The following is a 19,080-nucleotide window of genomic DNA, read 5'->3' as shown; positions in this document are numbered from 1 at the left end:
TCATGATTCTATCCCAGCAAAAGCAGGCCAGGGCCCTCCACAAACAAACCACAAACAAAACGTGTCAAGGCTGTATTATAGCATACAGAACCGGGCAGATTAATTTCTCCTTTACCGATAGTTAAGATCGAAACCACTAGGTATTCTGTGCAGCACCAGTCGAAGGGGTGGTCTAGATGGGGGCAGCCTGGGGAAGAGTTGCAGCAAACCCTAAGGAATGAGAAGGAGGAAGATGTGATTTCTTTTTTTTGTGGTTGCTTTCTTGAAAAAAAAAAGCAGTAATGCCCTGGCCATCTGTGAGACAAACCAACCACATGAAAAGTGGGTGAAATCGTTCAATGCGCCTTCTGTCCAATGTGGTAAAATATTAATAGATAAAAAGGATTTGTTTTTTTGCTTAAGGAAGAATTCCAGTTTTCAAATCTCTTTGGATTGTGTAAATCCAAAAGGGTTTTCTGCTCAGTAGCCGAATTTTATGATTTTACTATGGCCATTTAGGCAACCAGGTTTTTAATTCAGATCCGTTGTGTTCCAGGGAATGCTTTCATCTCTGTGAAAGTGAGAGTTTAAAGACTGAAGAAGTCAAAATGCTATTGCACGCTCTTGTTGATTTTTGTGCGTGTGTACAATTAGCTTAAGGTATTAATATAAAAAGCAGGTATCTGCATCTAATGATTTTTTGGGAGTAATCTGAACCATCTGCCTCTAGATATTAAGGAGTTCACTCTTTAATCCAGATTATGGCTGACAAACTGGTTTTGGCATTCACGTTTCACTAGCATTGTGCCCTTGAAGAGCTGATGTGGCTGTAGAAACTCTCTCGCTTACAATTGGTGGTTTTGAAAACATTTTTTGTTTGGTTTGGCTTCCTTGTAGTTGTTTTCTTATAGCTCCTTTTTCTTGAGAAGATGGCCTTTCTAATGAAAAATATGTTGAGCAACCAGGTAAAGAATTTGGGACTTGGAGGTGGAGGGGAAGAAAGCAAAGAAGAAAGCACTCCTTCTGATCCAGCAGCAGCTGCAGGAATGACCAGAGAGGAGTATGAGGAATATCAAAAGCAAATGGTTGAGGAGAAGTGAGTACCTGTTCCCTTATTATCAGTACGGGGCTGATTCTTGGTAACTTTGTGCAGGTGAAAATAACCCAAGAAAAAGCCGAACATTCAGCTCTCTTCCCCTTTTTTAAAGCAGACAAATCTTTGCTAAAGAGACTTTGCAAAATAAAAGTTCACCAACTGGAAATGATAAAATATTATGTCCCCCTTCCTCGCCCCCCCATCCTGCAACTTCCTCCTACACTTTCCTGCTATCTCCACACCTTGATATGCTGGATTCATTCCTAGTTGACGTTGCTTTATCTATCGAATTTTGGCCATAGGTACAAAGCTGTTTGTAGTGCAGGAGTTAATTCTAAAATGTGTATGATTTGTTCTCCTAGAACTCCACGTGGAGTACACTCGGAATACATAATCTTTTCATTGTCCACTTTTATTATGGCAGGCAAGAAAAAGTAATGAGTGCTATGTTAAATGGATGATATTTATCTAGAGAAAAGTTTTAAGATGGTTATTTTTTGCATTTTCAGTTATTTTTTCTGAAATAACTAAATAAAGCAGAACTTTTCAATTGATTAAACCTCAATTTTATTTTGTCTATACTTATAATCTTTACCACTTGCTGTGTTTAAATATCAAAACAGAAGTAAAATAAAGGACTTAACATGTAGGCGTTCAAATGGCGCATAATTATAAATAAAACAATTTGCTTCTAAATCTCAAATGCATCTGTTCCTCTAATGGTCAATTACATAACGGTTGTGTAAATCCTTCGTGTAAGATGATTATAGGTGAAAGGTTAATGACTGACGGAATTTGAGGTATCCAGGTCTGTAGTTAGCAGTGGCCATTTCTGTCATAAAACCTTGAATAGGTATCATTTGGTTTGGAATAAAATCAGAACGTTTAGCTATGCATTTTGTCAAGGGATATTTAAAAGAGAAATAACCACCTGCTGGCAGGGGGATGCTTTATTGAGGCTGAGAAGCAAAACGAGATTCCTGGGATAGGGGAAATGCTTGGAAAAAGAATTATTTCTATGGTTGCAAGACGGAATGTGTCCGCTACATGCTGAACGGTATGGGAGAATCGGGGCAGGGGTACTTCTGAAAGTACAGTGTGCAACTAGAATAGGACCATTTGAAGTACTTTCAAAGAGAATAAATTAGCTCAGAGCAGCGCACACTGGCGTGGTTACGTAACCAGGGATCTCCATCACGGGCAGAGCATCTCTTCCGGGGCGCTCTGGATTTTACCCAGTTTTCAGCTCTGCGGGAGTGGAGCTCAGAGAAGTGGGGGTGCCTTGCTGGAGTCACACTCGGGCAGAGTTCGGCCTTTGATGCATGACCATCTCGGCTTTGGGCTCTTCTCAGGTTTTGGGCTTGGGGTGGTTTGTTGGTGACTAAACAAACGAAAAGCAATCTGTGGATTGCTGTTCCTCAGGAAGGTGTGTAATACGCAAGAACAAACCGGTGGCTTGTGCTGGCAGCCTCCACGGTGGCACAGAATTTGCTTCCGGCATCGCAAGAGTTTAAGCAAGAGGGGACCACCAGTTTGTGCCGTACACCATAGGCTCTCGACTGTTGGGCAGCTGCTCGTACACCGCTTTCCTGTTCCTACAAAGCTTCATGATCCAGGGATTAACTAGATCCTCCAGAACAGAAAGGTGTAGGTTTGGACCAGACACTAGGGTGCAGGCAACGGTGGGAGATCAGCTGAGTGAGTTTTGCCAGGTCTTCCCATGGTGCCAGGACAATCTACCTGAGCAGAAAATCCCCTCCTGCCCCTCAGCCTCGTGGACACGTGACGGGGTGTGTAGCAATGCTGCACGCTGCCCTGTGGGAACGTATCCCAGCGCCGGCTACGGCTGCTAACGCCTCCTCTGGAGTACGCAAGGGAAGAGGAACGTTACGTAAGAGAGGGAAAATATTCCAGAAGCGCTCAAAAAATCTCTTTCCAAACTTCCCATCAATGTCTGGCTGAAAGAAGTTTAAGATGGCAAATGTGAGCCTTTTTTTTAGTGAGAGAGAGAGAGAGAGAGAGAGACCCAAAAACTCGCCTGTGGAAGCAGAGGAAAGATAACATTTCATCTGGCAAGTAGCTTTTATGTGACAAAGTACCTGTACTAGAACACAATCAATTTTGCCATAGAATTTCCATGACGATGCTTCTGTGACAAAAAATTAAAGGGAGAGGGGGAAGGTGAATGTTATCAAATGTTACCAAAAACCTTTGAGGAGACACATTTTTCAAATAAATACATAACAAATCTCACCAAAATTTGTGCTGAACAGTTCTTAAAACTAATGAAAGCATTTTATAAAATCACAGATAAAAGAAGTACTTTTGCACACAGCGAAGCTGTGGAATTCATTGCCGTAGGGTGTTCTGAAACAATAAATGGATGCAGAAAAAACCAGGAAAATTCGTAGGTGACAGAGGCCGTCCAGTGCTATTAAAGAGAATGACGTAGAGCCGATTTCCAGCTGCAGTGCCCTACACCACTGATTTTTGGAAGCTGGGGAGTTTTGATACAGGATGCTTACCCTCCTCTTAAATTCTTTCTCTTGGTGTCCACTGCTGTCTACTGTTGGAGATGGGACTCTCGGACAGGTAACTTTTGGTCCGACCCAGAAAGACCATTCTGCCGTTGTGTGTGGTGGTGTACTGTGAGAATGTCACGGCTGCAGAGCAGGAGCCTCGGCAGGCAGCTGCATCTCTGTAAGCGCCCCAGGGGACTAAGCAAGGAATAAGCGTAGCTCTTCTGTGCTGCTTGTTGGAACCGTTCACCGTTACGGTGAGCCGTAACGGCCAGTACAGGTACAGACACCAGACAAGTAGTATTGGCTTATCCTTCATTCTTCACAGCACTCAGGGGGGCTCTTCTGAGAGCAAGCCTGGGGCACGGGCAGCCTCACCCCTTAGCATCACTTTATTGATACTGCTTCCTTTGTGCCTGTGGACAAGTTACACAACTTTGGGAATAACTCCTGCGTGTAGCTTTTTACAGCCGAACAACTCCTTCAGTGTAAAAGACTGTACTTTATCAGTATCTTGAAGAAACATTTTTTCTGATTTCCAGGATGGAAAGAGATGCGGCGTTTGCACAGAAAAAGGCAGAGCGAGCCTGTCTGAGGGTTCATCTGAGGGAGAAGTACAGACTCCCTAAGGTAAGCCTGTGGTTCACGATCTCACCTAGAGCAGTGCCCAATTTGAAAACAAGCCGACTACCAATGCAGAGTTCTGAAAACGGCAAATTGCCTTCACCAGTGGGATCCCCACTGCAGCTCAGTGCAGGACTGGAGGAGGCCGGAGCCATTGTTTTCCCTAGTGACTGCTGCTTTTCCACCCTTTCTTCTCGGCGCAGTAGATGAATCTAACAGAAAGATTCTTGCAATCCCTCCCTGTACCATCAGATCTGAAACAGGCGACGAGGCAAGTTGAGCATCTGGCCTGACGGCGTCTCACAGTTAGTATATACTCTTCACTTAGCAACATGCAGCAGTTAAAAACCCAAAAACCTATAAGCAAAGTCCCTGGAAACTCCTCCACAAGCTGTACGTTTGAGTTCTGCTAAACTTCTGAAGGCTCAGTTTTACTCTCTTCTTCCACAAAGTGCAAGCAAACCATCCATTCTTTTTTCTTTAGTGCTCCTGACACATTTGTCAAATATTCCCAGGAAAACCAAAATACAGACAACAGAAGCTTCAAGCAACAGAGAACTCTGGAGGTTTGCTAAAAGCGGGCAGCAGATGCAATAGCTTCTGGATCATGACAGAAAACATAGTTAGCACTTAAGTTGATGGTATTTTCCTGACATAAAAACACATAGATACAAACAAGGATAGCTCTCTACCGCGTTTAAAGTGTTTTCCGGGTTGAGAGGGAAGGCTTGCTCTTCTTGTTTATTTTCTGATCACCTTCCATGTTTTCAGGGATTTAACTCTTGTTTGTCACAGTACGGGCTTTAGCACTAAGCCTATACTAAACATCCACAGATCCTGCCTATAAAAAAAAGCAAAAAAAAAAAAAGGTTTTGAAACTTGAGTATTCTTGAGCTGATTTCCTGTCACAAGATGGTGATGCTTCTCTAATGAAGAAAGACGGTATCTCTTCTAGGACTGTGGCTGGAATTGAAGTGAGCTAAGGGAGCGAGCGCCAGAGGATTCTGCAAGAAAATCAGGGAAGATTAGGCCATAGCAGAAACATTAAGTGAATTCTTTGAATTCATTTTAACTGCAGGATCACTATGAAGGTCCCTAGATATGTTTCCCTATGACAGTCTCTTTTATGGAGGTGAATCAGGGGAATTTTCTCAGCTCAGTGTTGTCAGAGGAGGTTGCTAAACGGTGTACAGTACACCAGGGCCAGCAGGTATTTACTCAAGAATTATAATGGATTTCAAATTATGAGTTGCCAAACTTACTGAGGCATGTAATCTGTCATTTAACCTCGGAAATGCGGAATGGGAAATGTGAAGACATTTTCAAAAAAAAGTATACAGGGAACAACAAATCAGTAACTGACTTCTGTAGGGGAAGTGAAGGAAAACTACTAAAGTTAGCTAGCAGATACATGGGCAAAAATTATATGACGGGAAGAAGAGAAGTAAGACTTTTGTACTAGACAGGCCAGTTTTTCAAATCTATTAGCATGCTCTGAAAGGATGACTAATCATAAGGGTGAAAATGATTAGTTTTAGTTCTTAAAAAAAAAACAAACCCTGGACAAATTGCTTCCCCAAAGACTCGTTAAAGAAAAAAACTGTGGTAGGGTGTGAAGGAAAGTCCAGTAAGTTTTGAATATTATTTTCCACTCATTTTGAAGAAGTGACTGAAGACTTGTTTGTGCAAATTAGTATCAGGGCCTTTACTACTGTGCATTTAGGGGCTCCCTAAAATTTGAGATTCTGCTCTGGGCCATGGAATTGAAAGGCTTTGTCTCTGTCCATGACTTTCCAGCACTTGGTTGTGGCACGTGGATGCGGCCCGCTTGTGCTTCTTAGTTTTGTCCAGAGTGGGTTGCAGTGTTAGCTCCAGCACAAAGTAACTCGGGGTCCTGTGCTTGGAAAAGTTGTGACTGTGTTATTTCGTAAGGTTCTTCCATGGACAGGAGAGGAGTAATACAGGACAGAGCAGTCTACGTAGGGGTTGGGACCATGCCTCTGCTCTGAACTACTGCTGCCGTGAAGATGGGGATTTTGCTGGCCTTGCAACTTCTGACCTGGTTCACCAGGCACTGTAGAGCCCTGCACCGACGAAATGAATGCATCAGAAGGCACTGAAGTGTCCTGGAGAGCAAGAAACTGCGGGTTGGACGGTTGTCTTTGCTAGAATCAATGCTGTCTTAAGCAGAGTTATACATAGTTCCCAGAGATTGCGTAATATGGTCCAGATCCTTCTGAGAAGAGAGCGGGATCTTTGTTTCTTGGGCTTACCGAATTATTCTACTATGTATGTGCATAACATTCACTGACTTCATGTTCTGATTTCTCATGTTTCTTTGGTTTAGCCTCATATGCTGTGTTACTCTGCACTATTCACACCGTGACACAGGTTCTCCAGTCACTGTGGTTGACTTGGTAGATTTACCAGGAAAGGGGGAAAGTTTAAGAGCTGCTTCCTTCCGCCCTGACACCGACAAGCAGACCATGTGTTCCCATAGCCTCTGATACCAACGACTCTCTGCCAAAACCCGGGTTGCATCCAGCCCTGAACTTGAGTCTGTACATAGGCAGTGAAAAAAGCTTATTTCTGGAAAGTCTTTGGAGACGCAGGTTTGCGTAGGCTCCGTATTCATAGGTTGTTAGAAGTCATGTTAGAACGGCGGTGGTTTATATGCTGTTAAACTGCTCTTAGCCTGGTCACTCCTTCATTGCTTATAAAAGATTTCTGAAGAGATTTATTTTTCCAGCTTCATTAAGATGTCTTTCACATACAGTTATTTCAAATACGACTTCAATGACTTGCTGAAAATTTATTGTTTGAGCAAAGGCCTCCTGGAAAAAATGGCTGTTATGTGGAGTTCCCCGGTTGCTTTTCCCTTTGCAGACAGTGTTACGAGTGTCTGACCTGTGCTCTCTCTGTGTTTGTCATTCCACCTCCTGCAGTCAGCAGAGCTCAGGGCTTGCTGGTCCATCAGTCACATGGTGATGTGGACTTCGTGTTTCGGTGGCCTTTTTCCTATCACCCAGCTTACAAATAGGATGGACCGAGGTCTGTTTAACTAAAGGCCTGGGTCACTGCTCTGTGGCACAGAACTACAAAGGTATTCAGGTGCTGGACTCCAAGGGATTTCAAGGAAATTAAGAGCCTATGTGCCCCTGTGAGTGTGAGCCCTGGTAGCCAGAAGTCCGATTATTATATGGGTGTAATTAAAATAGTTTAGCAGTATATGGCCCACATTTCTCAGACCCTTCTACCCCGGCATGATGGCCGCCCTAGTCAAGGTTGAGAACTATCCATGCCACGTTTTAGTCTGTATCAATTAAGCAGCAGTAATGGAATTAACTATCAACAGGGAGTTCAACGCGTTTATGCTCAGCTAAAAATATGCTCAGCTAACAAATTAGTAATGCCCCAGGGTACTTCATTCATAATTGCTTGGGATTGCTGTAACAGAGATCACCTAACAGCAGGGAGCCGAGAGTCAGCCCGAGGCCGGCAGGCACCTACCTTGTTAGGACCCAACTCACAGAAAAGTTGACAGAAAAGCTTTCCCAGAAGCTGTCGGGTCTTGTGATTTTGGCTTTGTTAAAGCACAAGCATTGTGAAGGGACTGTCCGAGTCTGAAACACCTATCAATCAATCACATCTTCTAGCGCCTACAGGAGGAATGTGTTGCCCTGAAGCGAGGTAGAAAAACGCAAGGTTGCATAGCTGCGTGGACGGCTGTCATCCAAAGGCTGCGGTTGTCCTGGCTTAGGCTATGTCCTTCACTGGCCGTCAATTACCTGCAAACTTTCTGCAGTTTTTATCTGCTCACCTGAATACTGGTTCTAGTTGGATGAAGTAAGTTGTGCTATAAAAGCCAGTCCCTGACCCAACGTTACCAATGGAGTAGTTGAAGATGACGAAAAGAGCTTTGCAAACTTTTCTTTTATTGTACTATTTTGCAGGGTTTAAAAGGAGCCACTTTTTCTCTTGTATTTTTGGGGGAAGTTATTAATAATATTTTTAATCAAAAATTTATAAGAAGTCTGTTAAAAAATGCCTACCACTTTGCAAAGGTGTTCTTTTCTGGAAACAAACATTTCCAGTAGTGACTGTAATAAAAAAAAATTATAACTATAATTTTAAAGTAGTTGGAGCTTTTTGATGTCAAAATTTTGATGTGGTGAAATCTCACACTGATGTTTTTGTACACAAACAGGTTTCTGTGTGTAAAATTTCTATCAAACCTAACTAGCAATATTAGACCTCCTCACACAAATAATTTCTTCTTGCCGTTTTGAACTGAGTGGCAAGGATTTAACCTGGCCAGAGGAATTAAAGATACCGAAGATATTTTGCATCCTTTCTTATCCTTGATCTGGAGGAATTTTGAGAAAATGAGTGGACGTGTTGGTCAAGATTTCTTAGCGAATTGGTTTCTGTGGCTTTGCGTTTGCTGTCTAAACTTACATCATTAAAGTCTATCTGTGTTTTAGTGGAACGTAGGTCAAAGACATTCAGTTCAAAAGTATTTTCTTCACATTAAGATGACCTACCTGTTTTCTTGTGCTTGTAATTCTTGTAACTTTGCAATTTAGATGAACCAAAATATATTATGCTAGTTGAGGTGGGGTTTTGAGACGGGGGCTAAGAACCCAATGCAACTCTTGAATTGAAGCAGAAATCCTAGGTTGACTTAAGATCAATGGAAGTTTCACTATGAAAAATGCCTCCGTAACGTTCACTAACAAGAGAGACCCTGAGGGCTGCTCAAGCAGTGTGATCAAATTCATCAAGCCCTGGTCTGAAAATTGCATTTATCAGCTTTCTGGAGCCTCACATACAGATACCAAATTCAAGAGTCCACCAATAAACTGGGTTTTCCCAGCAGATTATTTAAACCCATCACATATTCCCACTATCTTCAAGGACTGATATTTGACTGTACAGCCACTTCTACACGCATCGTCTCTGCTACCTTCGCCCACAGCACTGAACCTTTTCAGATAGCTCCTCCAGTTATGCATTTTCTTTCTCCTCAAAAGTAAATTAATAAATTAGAATCACAGAATCATTAAGGTTGGAAAAGACCTTTAAGATCATCAAGTCCAACCATCAACCCAACACCACCGTGAGCACTACACCATGTCCTGAAGTGCCACGTCCACATGTTTTTTGAACACCTCCAGTGATGGTGACTCCATCACCTCCCTGGGCAGCCTGTTCCAATGCTTGGCCACTCTTTCAGTAAAGAAATTTTTCCAAATATCCAGACTAAACCTCCCCTGGCACAGCTTGAGGCCATTTCCTCTCATCCTATCAGTAGTTACTTGGAAGAAAACACCAACGACCACCTCACTACAACCTCCTTACAACCAACTCAGCCTCCTCTTCTCCAAACTAAACACCCCCAGTTCCCTCAGCCGCTCCTCATCAGATTTGTGCTCCAGACCCCTCACCAGCTCCGTTGCCCTTCTCTGGACACGCTCCAGCACCTCAACGTCCTTCGTGTAGTGAGGGGCCCAACACTGAACACAGGATTCAAGGTGTGGCCTCACCAGTGCCGAGTACAGGGGCACGATCCCTGCCCAGCTCCTGCTGGCCACACTGTTGCTGATACAGGCCAGGACGCTGTTGGTCTTCTTGGCCGCCTGGGCACACTGCCGGCTCATGTTCAGCCAGCTGTCAACCAGCACCCCCAGGTCCTTTTCCCCGGGCAGCTCCAGCCACTCCTCCCCAAGACTGTAGCGTTGCGTGGGGTTGTTGTGACCCAAGTGCAGGACCCGCCACTTGACCTTGTTAAACCTCATACAGTTGACCTCAGCCCATCGAGTACTGGGGAGTTCGTTCAATCACTTTTGTCTACATCCAGATCTGTAGGGACGCTTACGTTGTTTGGCTGTCTGTGAGCTTAGTGGTTCCACTTGTTCCCTTTCCCATCAGGGGCTTTCGGTGTTGCTTCTGGCCCTAGGTTGTAAACTGCCTCCAGATTGAGAGGAGGAACCAGATGTGAAGGGTTCCTTGTGGAGGATGCCTTTTAAGACGGTCTACCGTTTGCCAGTGAAGGGTTTTCTGTACAGTTTCTTCAGTGCTCTGTGAATCTAGTGCTAAATCTAAACTCTGAAATGAGTCAGTGCTGGGGCACACTTTCTAGTGCTGGCGTGCCATCACCCCTGTCGTTAAACTAACACCGTTTTGGTCTGTGCCAGCTAGCCCCTTAGACGTCCTTACCTGGTGTGACTTGGGAGCAAAGGCAAATATGACTGAGGGATTTTAAAACCTACCTTAGAACCTGGAAGCAATAGAATCGACTGTTTATGCATTTTCTGTGGCAAGCATGACTAAATACTGAAATATTTGCAACCACCTCTGCTGAAATGTTTGAGGCATTTCCCACTGAAACATCAGAAATGCCAGAAGGAAAGGATCCAGCAGTCAAGCATTTAAAAATAACCAAGTCACCGAGGCTCAGAAGGTGATTATATAATGTAAACGCGAATTGTAAATCGTGTTTTTTCTACAGTGTTGATTTGACGCTGTTTCTAACCCTGCGCCGTCAAAGGCCCTCTAGTGCCATGTTCATAAAACTGCACCACTCTGGAAACAGTAATTTGCTTGAACAAGTTTGGATGAAAAGTGGATCAACCTTGTGACTTAGATAAAATTACACCATCTGTATTTAACCAGTCGAGCAGGCCTCATTCATAGCCAGTGATGAAAAATGTATTTTTCCCTACCTTTGAAAACATGTTTTTTGCAACCAAAACCTTGCTAACTGACTTTCCAAGAAGGAGAAGTGCTCTCTTAAAAAAGTATGCAGGCCGTTTGGAGACAGGTACTGGGCGGCAGGGGGAAGCAAGGGAGAAAATGGTGTGGAGAAACCTCAATTAAGCTGCCTCTACTTGCCCTCCCAGTGCGTCCGTGTCGAACAAAGCTTTCATAAGCAAACTTGATGTCAATACAGTTCTACATAACAACCCATTTCAGATCAACAAACCCTCTGTAAGGACGTTTGAGTTTTAAAACCATCTGAGGGCACAGTTTTTCATGGTCAAAAATGAAGGCATATTGCTACATCTGTAGCTTCTCATTCAAATGACCCCTTTAAATGGAAGTTATTATTAGCCCGTGAGTCTTTCGCAGGCCGTTATCAAGGTCACACGCTTACTTGTACTTGAACTTTGATCCCTTTTTCATGCACTAGAGCTGCTGCTATTACGGCTGCAGGGCCCTTTATAGAAACGCCGGTGCCTGCACTGCGTGGCGGAACGTGTCCAGGCGTTGCCAAACCTGCGTATCTCCAGCAGACCGCACCGGTCGTCCGCAAGGCGTCCTGCTCGCCTGGGATGAACCGAAGGCGCGGAGCCCTTTCAGCCCCAAGTGCAGTCCCCGGGGAAAGCGGCGGACTGCGCGTGGTGCCTGCGCGCAGCAGGGGGCCCGCGCAGCCGCGGGGGCTGGTGTCAGGACAGGATCTGCCCCGTGTACGTAAGGCTGGTGTTTGCTCCTGCGGGAGGTGTGTGAGGGAACCGTGGGCGCTCGCTCACCGCTACAGCCTGGCACCAAAGAGACTGGAGAAACGCGCCTCGTCGTCAGACACCCTCCAGAGAGAATATCCATCTGGAAGAGGAAGGGATACGGCCGGAGAAACATGGATACGTGTGAGTGCGTGACCAGTGTCATACACAGGGGCAGATATCCGCTCTGCTCCCCCGTATTCATCAGTTGCAATGGACCGTTTGTTCTGGGCTGTGGGTGCTCAGCATAGTGGCAAGAAAAAGGAGAACATATCCTGAGGACGAGATTAATTACAGAAAGATTAATTATGCAAAAAAACGAAGTACGAGATTGTAAGTGGTTGATTGGATTGTGGGCCTAAATCTCTAAACACCAGCATTTTAATTAGCAGCTGAGTAGTAAAATATCATTAGGCTTTGTTTTCCTTTTGGAGGCATATGCTGAGCCAGCTACTGAACAGCATTTGCCCGCGGCCCCAGCACGCTCTGCGAGGCCCCAGCTTTAAATCCCAAGAAGGGCCACCATCAAAGGCTTCGGGATGCTTATGTGCCCAGCTCTCAATCAAAACTGGGTGTTGCCCTGTGATTTTGGGTGTCTCCCATCTGAACTTTCTTCAGTTCTGAGGTGGTGGTCACGTCTCCACAATCACCCTTGCTGACCTCCGACGAGCTCACTGCCACTTCATAGCACCCAAGAGCATGCAATGGTGATCTGCCCCACCTCCAGCAGGATCTTGTCTTCGGCATACACCAGGTGCTTTTTGGGGCCAAGTTCCAGTAATAACAAGAGAAGGGTTGCCTCCAAGGTAGGACAGGAGCTCTAAACCAGCAAAGAAGTTATTAAGCACATACTTAGCTTTGCTGATTTGTCATGGTTGCAAGTAAATTTTGCAGGACATGCTTTTCTACCTTTGTGTCTACCTGTATAGCATTTCTTTGTTGAAGGTCTGCTTTCTTTTCATCAGCCCTTATGAAAACATCTATCAGGAAGAAAATGAATTTATTACATGCACACTATAAAAGTCCCTGAAAAAAATTCAACTCTATGATACAACATTATGGTAGCAAAATGCTCTCGGGCCTATGATAATGCATTAATTATTTTGAAAAATGAAAGCCATTTCAGGTAGCCTAGTATGGGATAGAAACCCTGGATATTACCAGTATCAATCACTAGCACACGTTGTAAATGAAAGCATGAAATTCAGGACTAAGCAGGGCCCCCTTTTCAGTGCAAAATCTAAAGCTCCATGCTATCTGGGCCAGATTTATAAGGGAAAGCAGTGCCTTAATGAACCTAATCCTATTAAGAGAATTGTCAACTTAGGTTTGTCATCAGAAATATGTTTTTAGCCATGAGACATTTGATCTGTGGACAACTTTTTCATCTTCGGAGTATTCAATGCATCACCTCCACACAAAACATTTTTTAAAAATGGTATGAATATGTACATAAATATTTTAATTTAAAAAATGACACCAAACTCTTTTATTCACTTACTGCCTTTTTCCTGAACTGGGATCCAGTAATCAATTAACTTCTGCAAGGTCTAAAGACTGGAGCTTGAGGAGATGGTGCCTGTGATGCAGAAGAGGAACATCTGACCACAGGTCCATCCAACCTGTCCAAAGACCTCGTCTGCAGCACAGCAACCTCTCCCCATGGGCCCCACCACCCCTTTCACATCACTGACTGCACATAGATCCACCATGTCACCTCAAATGCCACTACTCTCTGTCAGAGCATTGTCACATCAGTACCGTTCTGTCCCAGTGCTGGGGGTTGTGTTGTGATGCATGAACTTCTAGCACCTCGGCAAGGGGCTGCGTCATCTGCTCCACGCAGGTGGATCCCTTCCCCTAGTCAAAGCACTTCGGTGGGCACTGCTCTACAAGATTCTCAGCTACTGAAGAGCAGGATGTTTTTTGTTCACCGATATTTATAGCTGCAATCAGGTGTCTTTTCAATAACAAGTGCTGCTGAAGACATTAAAGAGCATCTCGCCATGAAAGGGACATGTAGTCATGTAATCTCAAGCAGCTCTTGCTCTACTGTGCTGTGATGAGAATATTGTCAAGACTTGATTTAATGAATAGTGCCATTCCAGAATTAAAGGATTTTTCACTTGCACGCAGCCATTGCATAAGCTCTAGCTGTGCCGCGGGGGATGCATATCGACCAGGCAGAAAGGGAAACCTGTCTCAGGAGAAGCTCTTCGCTGCGTACAGGCGTTAAATAAGTTTCTGAAAACAAGCATTTGCTAAGCTTGAAGAATCCTTCTGCTGATCTAAATGTTTTCTTAATAGGTCAGAGTGAAACAGCTGTGAAAAATGCTGTGGAAAAACGGAGTCACAATGTGGGTATCGGGAGGCGGCGGGATCAGGATTGCCCCCCGAGCGGGTCCCGGCTGGGGCCACGGGGACCCACAAGCTGTGCCCTCACCCGCAGGCACAGCCCCACGGGCTCTGAACGCAGCCGGAAGAGCTGGGCTGGCAGCAGGGCCCAGCGACGGCCCAGGGACCGTCAGGGAAGGCAAAGCTTGGGCCATCCTGAAAACCAGTCAACAAGCCAGCTCAGCCCGGCGCCCGCCTCGGCGCAGGCACAGGTGTGACGCGTCCTAGGGCAGGGCTGGGGGCCTGCGCGTGCTGAAAGGGGGGTTCTGGGCCCTGGGGGCAAGGGGGCTCCCACTGAAGCCGGTTTGGGCAATGACATGACAGTGCCCACGAGGCCCTGACAGCTGGGGCGTCAAGCGGCCGCCACAGACCCCCCCGGCGATCCCTGTGCAGGGTCGGCACGAAAGGGTGTTTGTGGGGAAGAAGGCCAGTGGTTCCAACCCGCGGCTCCTCGTACTTACTTGTGAGGTACCTGCAGCCCTTGGAGGGCACAGGACAGCGTGGGGCTGCTGCATTGCTTGCCAAAAGTCCCACTTGCAGGTCAGGGCGAGGTGAACTCTGGTTTTGTACGTAGCTGGTGCATTTTAGGCGATGAGTCACGGGATCATGTCTGGATTCACTTACCTCAGGGTCTCTGTGCATAGGCATAGGCAGGCCTTCTGACAGGCTGAGTTAGACATCAGGAAAGCCGTACATCACGCAGCGATGCTGGGAATGAGTTTGGCTCCCCTGTGGGTTAGTCTGTGAGCTTTGAACCCTTCTGTCTACAGTCAGACTTCATCTAAACAGACGTTTAGGCTGTCTGTTTCCTGTAGTATATTGCACCTGTAGCAAAAGGGATCTGAGTCTGACTACATCAGGTGCATAATCAGGGTCAAAGAATATTGCCAGGCACTCCGTCGCCGATGCTGTTGAATTGTCAGATCGTGTCTGACCCAGTTTTGGCCTGGGCACTCTCCCAAGCAGTTCCCAGGGCCGGTGTGGGAGTTAGGGCAGGCATTCCCAACAGGCAGTTAGATGGGGCCACCCTGTTTGGTAGGGCGAGAGAGTTCAATAGCATCGCACTGGGTTGTTCCAGGCCAGCTGGCCTTGGGGCAAGCGACCAGTGCCAGGCATATTTAATTTACTAGCAGAGATGTTGCTTCTATGTTCTCAGAGATCCCAGAAGGGTGGCTGAACACTTGCAGAGCCTGGAGACTATGGAGATTAAAGTCATCAGGAGAGAGGCCATCCAGTCCGGTGCAAGCTTGCCAGGGTCCAGAGGGGTTTGTTCGAGCCCATGGCCCCAGCTGTCCTGTCCATGAGGTCTGCCTATTTTGGGTGCTCTCTGTAGTCCAAGCTGAGTGTATTCTGATGCCTCTGTCACCATCAGAGCCATGACTGGTCTTGGGCAAGTAACCGTCCCCACGTGTGCGCATGCTGGGCCGGTAGGGATCTGCACACCCTGCCTACACTCTGAATCCAAGCTGCTGTCTGTCTGAAACTAACAGCCACGATGCGTCTCCAGCATTACATTTCTGATCCTGGCTTTCAGAAGTGAGTGTCTGGAGCTTCAGGCTCACTGTGCATTTGGACACTTGCAGCATTAGCCTGACTTTAAGAACATCCTGTGGGAAAATCTTCTAGTTCCTCCTTGTGAGAAAACAAGCTTTCACTTTTTTCCACTAGACTTAAAAAAAATCCCAACAGGTAGGACCAGAAATGTAATCCTACACTTCCATTTGAAAGCAAAGTAACAGAACCAGATCTGTCAAATTTTAGAAGAAAGAGAAGAGGCCATACACATCTTATGTGCTTCTTGGCTTGTGTTGAGTGACCCTACCCTATTGAAGCTCATACTAAGTCTATGCAAGAACAGGCTAAATGCCAAATGAGTGCAGGTGACTTGGGCAGAATTGCACTGCTTTAAACTACATCTGAACACGTTCTTATTTGGTCAGAGAACACTTTGAACCCCCTGTGTTGTGCATCACATCTCAGACTTCAGTAGGACGGGGGGTTTTGGTGCAAGAACGTGCCAAACAGCTGTTCACATCACCAAAATGGCCTTTGTGTGTGCTGTATGGGCACCTCTCCATACAATACACAGTAGTGTGCAGTGACGACGTCTTAAATTATAAATAGTTCTAAAGAAAATAACATGTGTGATTGTCTGCTTAGTGGGACTTTTTCAGTAATTAACCCAGCATCTTTTTTTATCATCCTCTACTGCTACTTGGGATAATTCCGGAAGGGCTAACTCCTCCAACAGCCAGCACTTGCAAATTAAAACTTAACGCATTTTTTCCAGATACATAATCAATAAAGAATACTTCTGCTAACTGGGATATTGTTTCTAGCTCACACAGATCCTTACCCAAAGGGGTCAAGAGACGTCCTCGCCCATTTTAGCCACATGGTAGTAATGATCATGACACACCTCTCGATATTTTCATATGGGGAGAAATCAGGTTAAAGGAAAGTACAGTTATTGCAAACATAAAGCTGTGCAAATATATGTAACAGTAAATAGTGGCTATGCAGTCAAGCATCCCAGATTGCCTGCCCTTGCTAAGGCCTGAAACTACACAGACATTGCTCATATATGTCCTTCCATTGATTCTTGCATTCATTCCTTCATGCAAACCCAAGACCCCTCTCACTCTCAGAAAACACCTCCTGCTGACAGCATTGCTGCTTATTCATATCAGGCCTTTGCTGCTGTCATGCTTCATTTTGGAGATGTAATGAGGCATTAATGCTTATCTTTGATGTGTGAACTGTGTCAAAATATCCTGTTCTTCCGAGCTCTGGATCCATCAGAATCCACCATAAAATGTGAACAAAATAGCCATTGTTTGAAAAATTGACATAGCCCCACTGATAGAGCGTTTCAGTGGGCAGGCAGGAAGCAAGTGTGTGTAGCACTTACTGCATCTCAGCCCTTTTAATTGCTTAACCAGTTCCTTCTCCCGTCTCCTTTTGCTTTCTCAGACTCACACCCAACCTCCATCCTCTCTTTTGTTGTCTAAGTCCTCCTATTACCCCACTTACCAGCACTGCAACACTGCTCTGATTATGTGCCAGGCAGCCCCTGCCCTTCATCACGACTCAGGGATGCCAACCAAAGACCTAGATATAGTTTAGACACTGTTTGGGGAACACAGAGATCTTTTTTCCAGTAATTCTTTCCGAAGTGTAATGCATCTTTCTTCAGGAAGGCTTCAGTTTAGTGCTGATACCTAAAAATACCCACCAACAAAGGAACAGGGGAATGGTAGCCAGAGAGTTTTTCTGAAGCTATTGCCTCACCGACCAAATCGCACAACAGAGGACAGCCTAGGCACTATATTGCAACATGTCTTTGGTGGATACAAACAACTTGTAGTGGATTTCCTGCAGTATGAGCATGTTACCACAGTTAACACATACGGCAAAGCCTTCTAAAATGGCAAGTGACACTGAAGGCTTCAATTCTGACACTACTGAAACCCTTCAAAATATAATTGACATCATCTGAAAAGTCTTAGCGCTTGTATGGGAGCTGAGCCCCTGAATTCAAAAATTGCATCTAAAAACTTTGACTGAAAAATCTGTGCATATGTTTTGTCCACCTCTCAAAAAAAAGCAACCAAACGAACAAAAAAGAGACTCATCAGTAGATCCTGGGGTAGCAGAAATACTCACATGCACTGTTTTTATTTTCTGCTTTTTGCATCAGAGTGAATTGGATGAGAATCAAATACAGATGGCTGGAGATGATGTGGATTTGCCAGAAGACCTCCGGAAGATGGTGGCAGAAGATCAGGTGGAGGAAGAGGACAAGGACTCTATCCTGGGACAGCTGCAGAACATCCAGAATATGGACATGGATGCGATCAAAGAAAAGGCACAAGCCACCTTCAACGAAATGAAACAGGCTGCTGAGCAGAAATGTTCAGTGATGTAGAAGAGACACCACTGTCCAAGGGTTGTGGATTCAGTCTTGTCTCACAGGGGCTGCAGAGTGAGGGCAGGCAGAGGAATGCACTTAGCTGTATAGCATTAAATGTAAATATAGAAAAGAGAGAGAGAGAGACACTTTCAAACCCCAAGGAGGGGCAAAATTTACATGCCATGATTGCTTAGTGTGAAGCTAGAACTGATCCTCATTTTTTAACATAACATTTTTCCCCGTGGAAAAAAATGGCTTTAAAAAAGCTAATACTGGGGAAAAAATGTGCCTTTCTCCATTTTTTCAAAGAAGTGATCAAAATGCTATTAAATGTGCATTTTTTAGCAAAATTGTTCTTCTGATGCATAACATATAGGTAAGCAGTCATTTGATACGGCTTTCAGAAATAAATACATATATTTCTAATAAAAACATGTCTGTTTCAAACATTTTGAAACAAACCCATTATTCAAATGATGACAATTTCTGCGAAAACTTTAAAAAAAAAAGGTTTTGACCATCTCTGTACTAAATCTAGCAAAAGGCAAAAAGTGAAGCATCTGACTCTACAGCTTGGGACAAAAATGTCATCATATATAGAACTGAGCGGGTACTTGTCTGAAACCAAGGCTTGGTAGCTATCAGTAAACCCTGGTCAGTCAGCAACGCAGACTTCTCCAGGCTGCTTTACTTTCACAGCCTTTTGGTCTTCAAATGCAGTTCAACCATCGAGTGACAGCAGTGGCCCTCTGCTCGGCTGCTATGTGTGCCAAATCCTGGCGCTTGGGGTACCAGCAAATAGGCTGGTATATAGCTGTATAGGCTAAGATGAGCTCACCACATTTATTCTAGGAGTTAGCTCCATACAAGGCTAAACATAAATCTGTCCCACCTGGAAGATTATGCTGGGGTAGGGCACCTACACCCTGAGAAAAAGCATGGCTGTCACTGGTGCTATACTGACTGAGCCTATGGGACAGGCAGGATCCAGATCCAGTGCTTTTAGACTCAGGACCGAGCAAGATTTTCTTTGCTGTCATTCAGAGTCTTTTT

At 45.0% G+C, this 19,080-nt stretch overlaps 1 protein-coding gene across 1 annotated transcript; it reads left to right on the top strand.

Annotated features, from left to right (window-relative positions):
- The first annotated feature begins 908 nt into the window (after positions 1 to 908).
- Positions 909 to 18,042, top strand: CPLX4 (complexin 4). The gene is made up of 3 exons (XM_010282735.1): positions 909 to 1,075; positions 4,137 to 4,224; positions 17,815 to 18,042. Exons 1-3 carry the CDS (start codon positions 909 to 911, stop codon positions 18,040 to 18,042), a joined length of 483 nt encoding a protein of 160 aa, XP_010281037.1.
- The last annotated feature ends 1,038 nt before the right edge of the window (positions 18,043 to 19,080 follow it).

The sequence above is a fragment of the Phaethon lepturus genome, unplaced genomic scaffold, assembly GCF_000687285.1.
Source record: "Phaethon lepturus isolate BGI_N335 unplaced genomic scaffold, ASM68728v1 scaffold6742, whole genome shotgun sequence".
NCBI lineage: Eukaryota > Metazoa > Chordata > Aves > Phaethontiformes > Phaethontidae > Phaethon > Phaethon lepturus.
This window is presented reverse-complemented; position numbering and strand designations above follow the sequence as displayed.

Excerpts from the sequence above, each read along its gene's own strand:
- CPLX4 (XM_010282735.1), top strand. The coding sequence starts at position 909 with ATGGCCTTTCTAATGAAAAATATGTTGAGCAACCAGGTAAAGAATTTG. Across the intron at positions 1,076-4,136 it reads AAGCAAATGGTTGAGGAGAA|GATGGAAAGAGATGCGGCGT; the intron begins GTGAGTACCTGT and ends TCTGATTTCCAG. Across the intron at positions 4,225-17,814 it reads AGAAGTACAGACTCCCTAAG|AGTGAATTGGATGAGAATCA; the intron begins GTAAGCCTGTGG and ends TTTTTGCATCAG.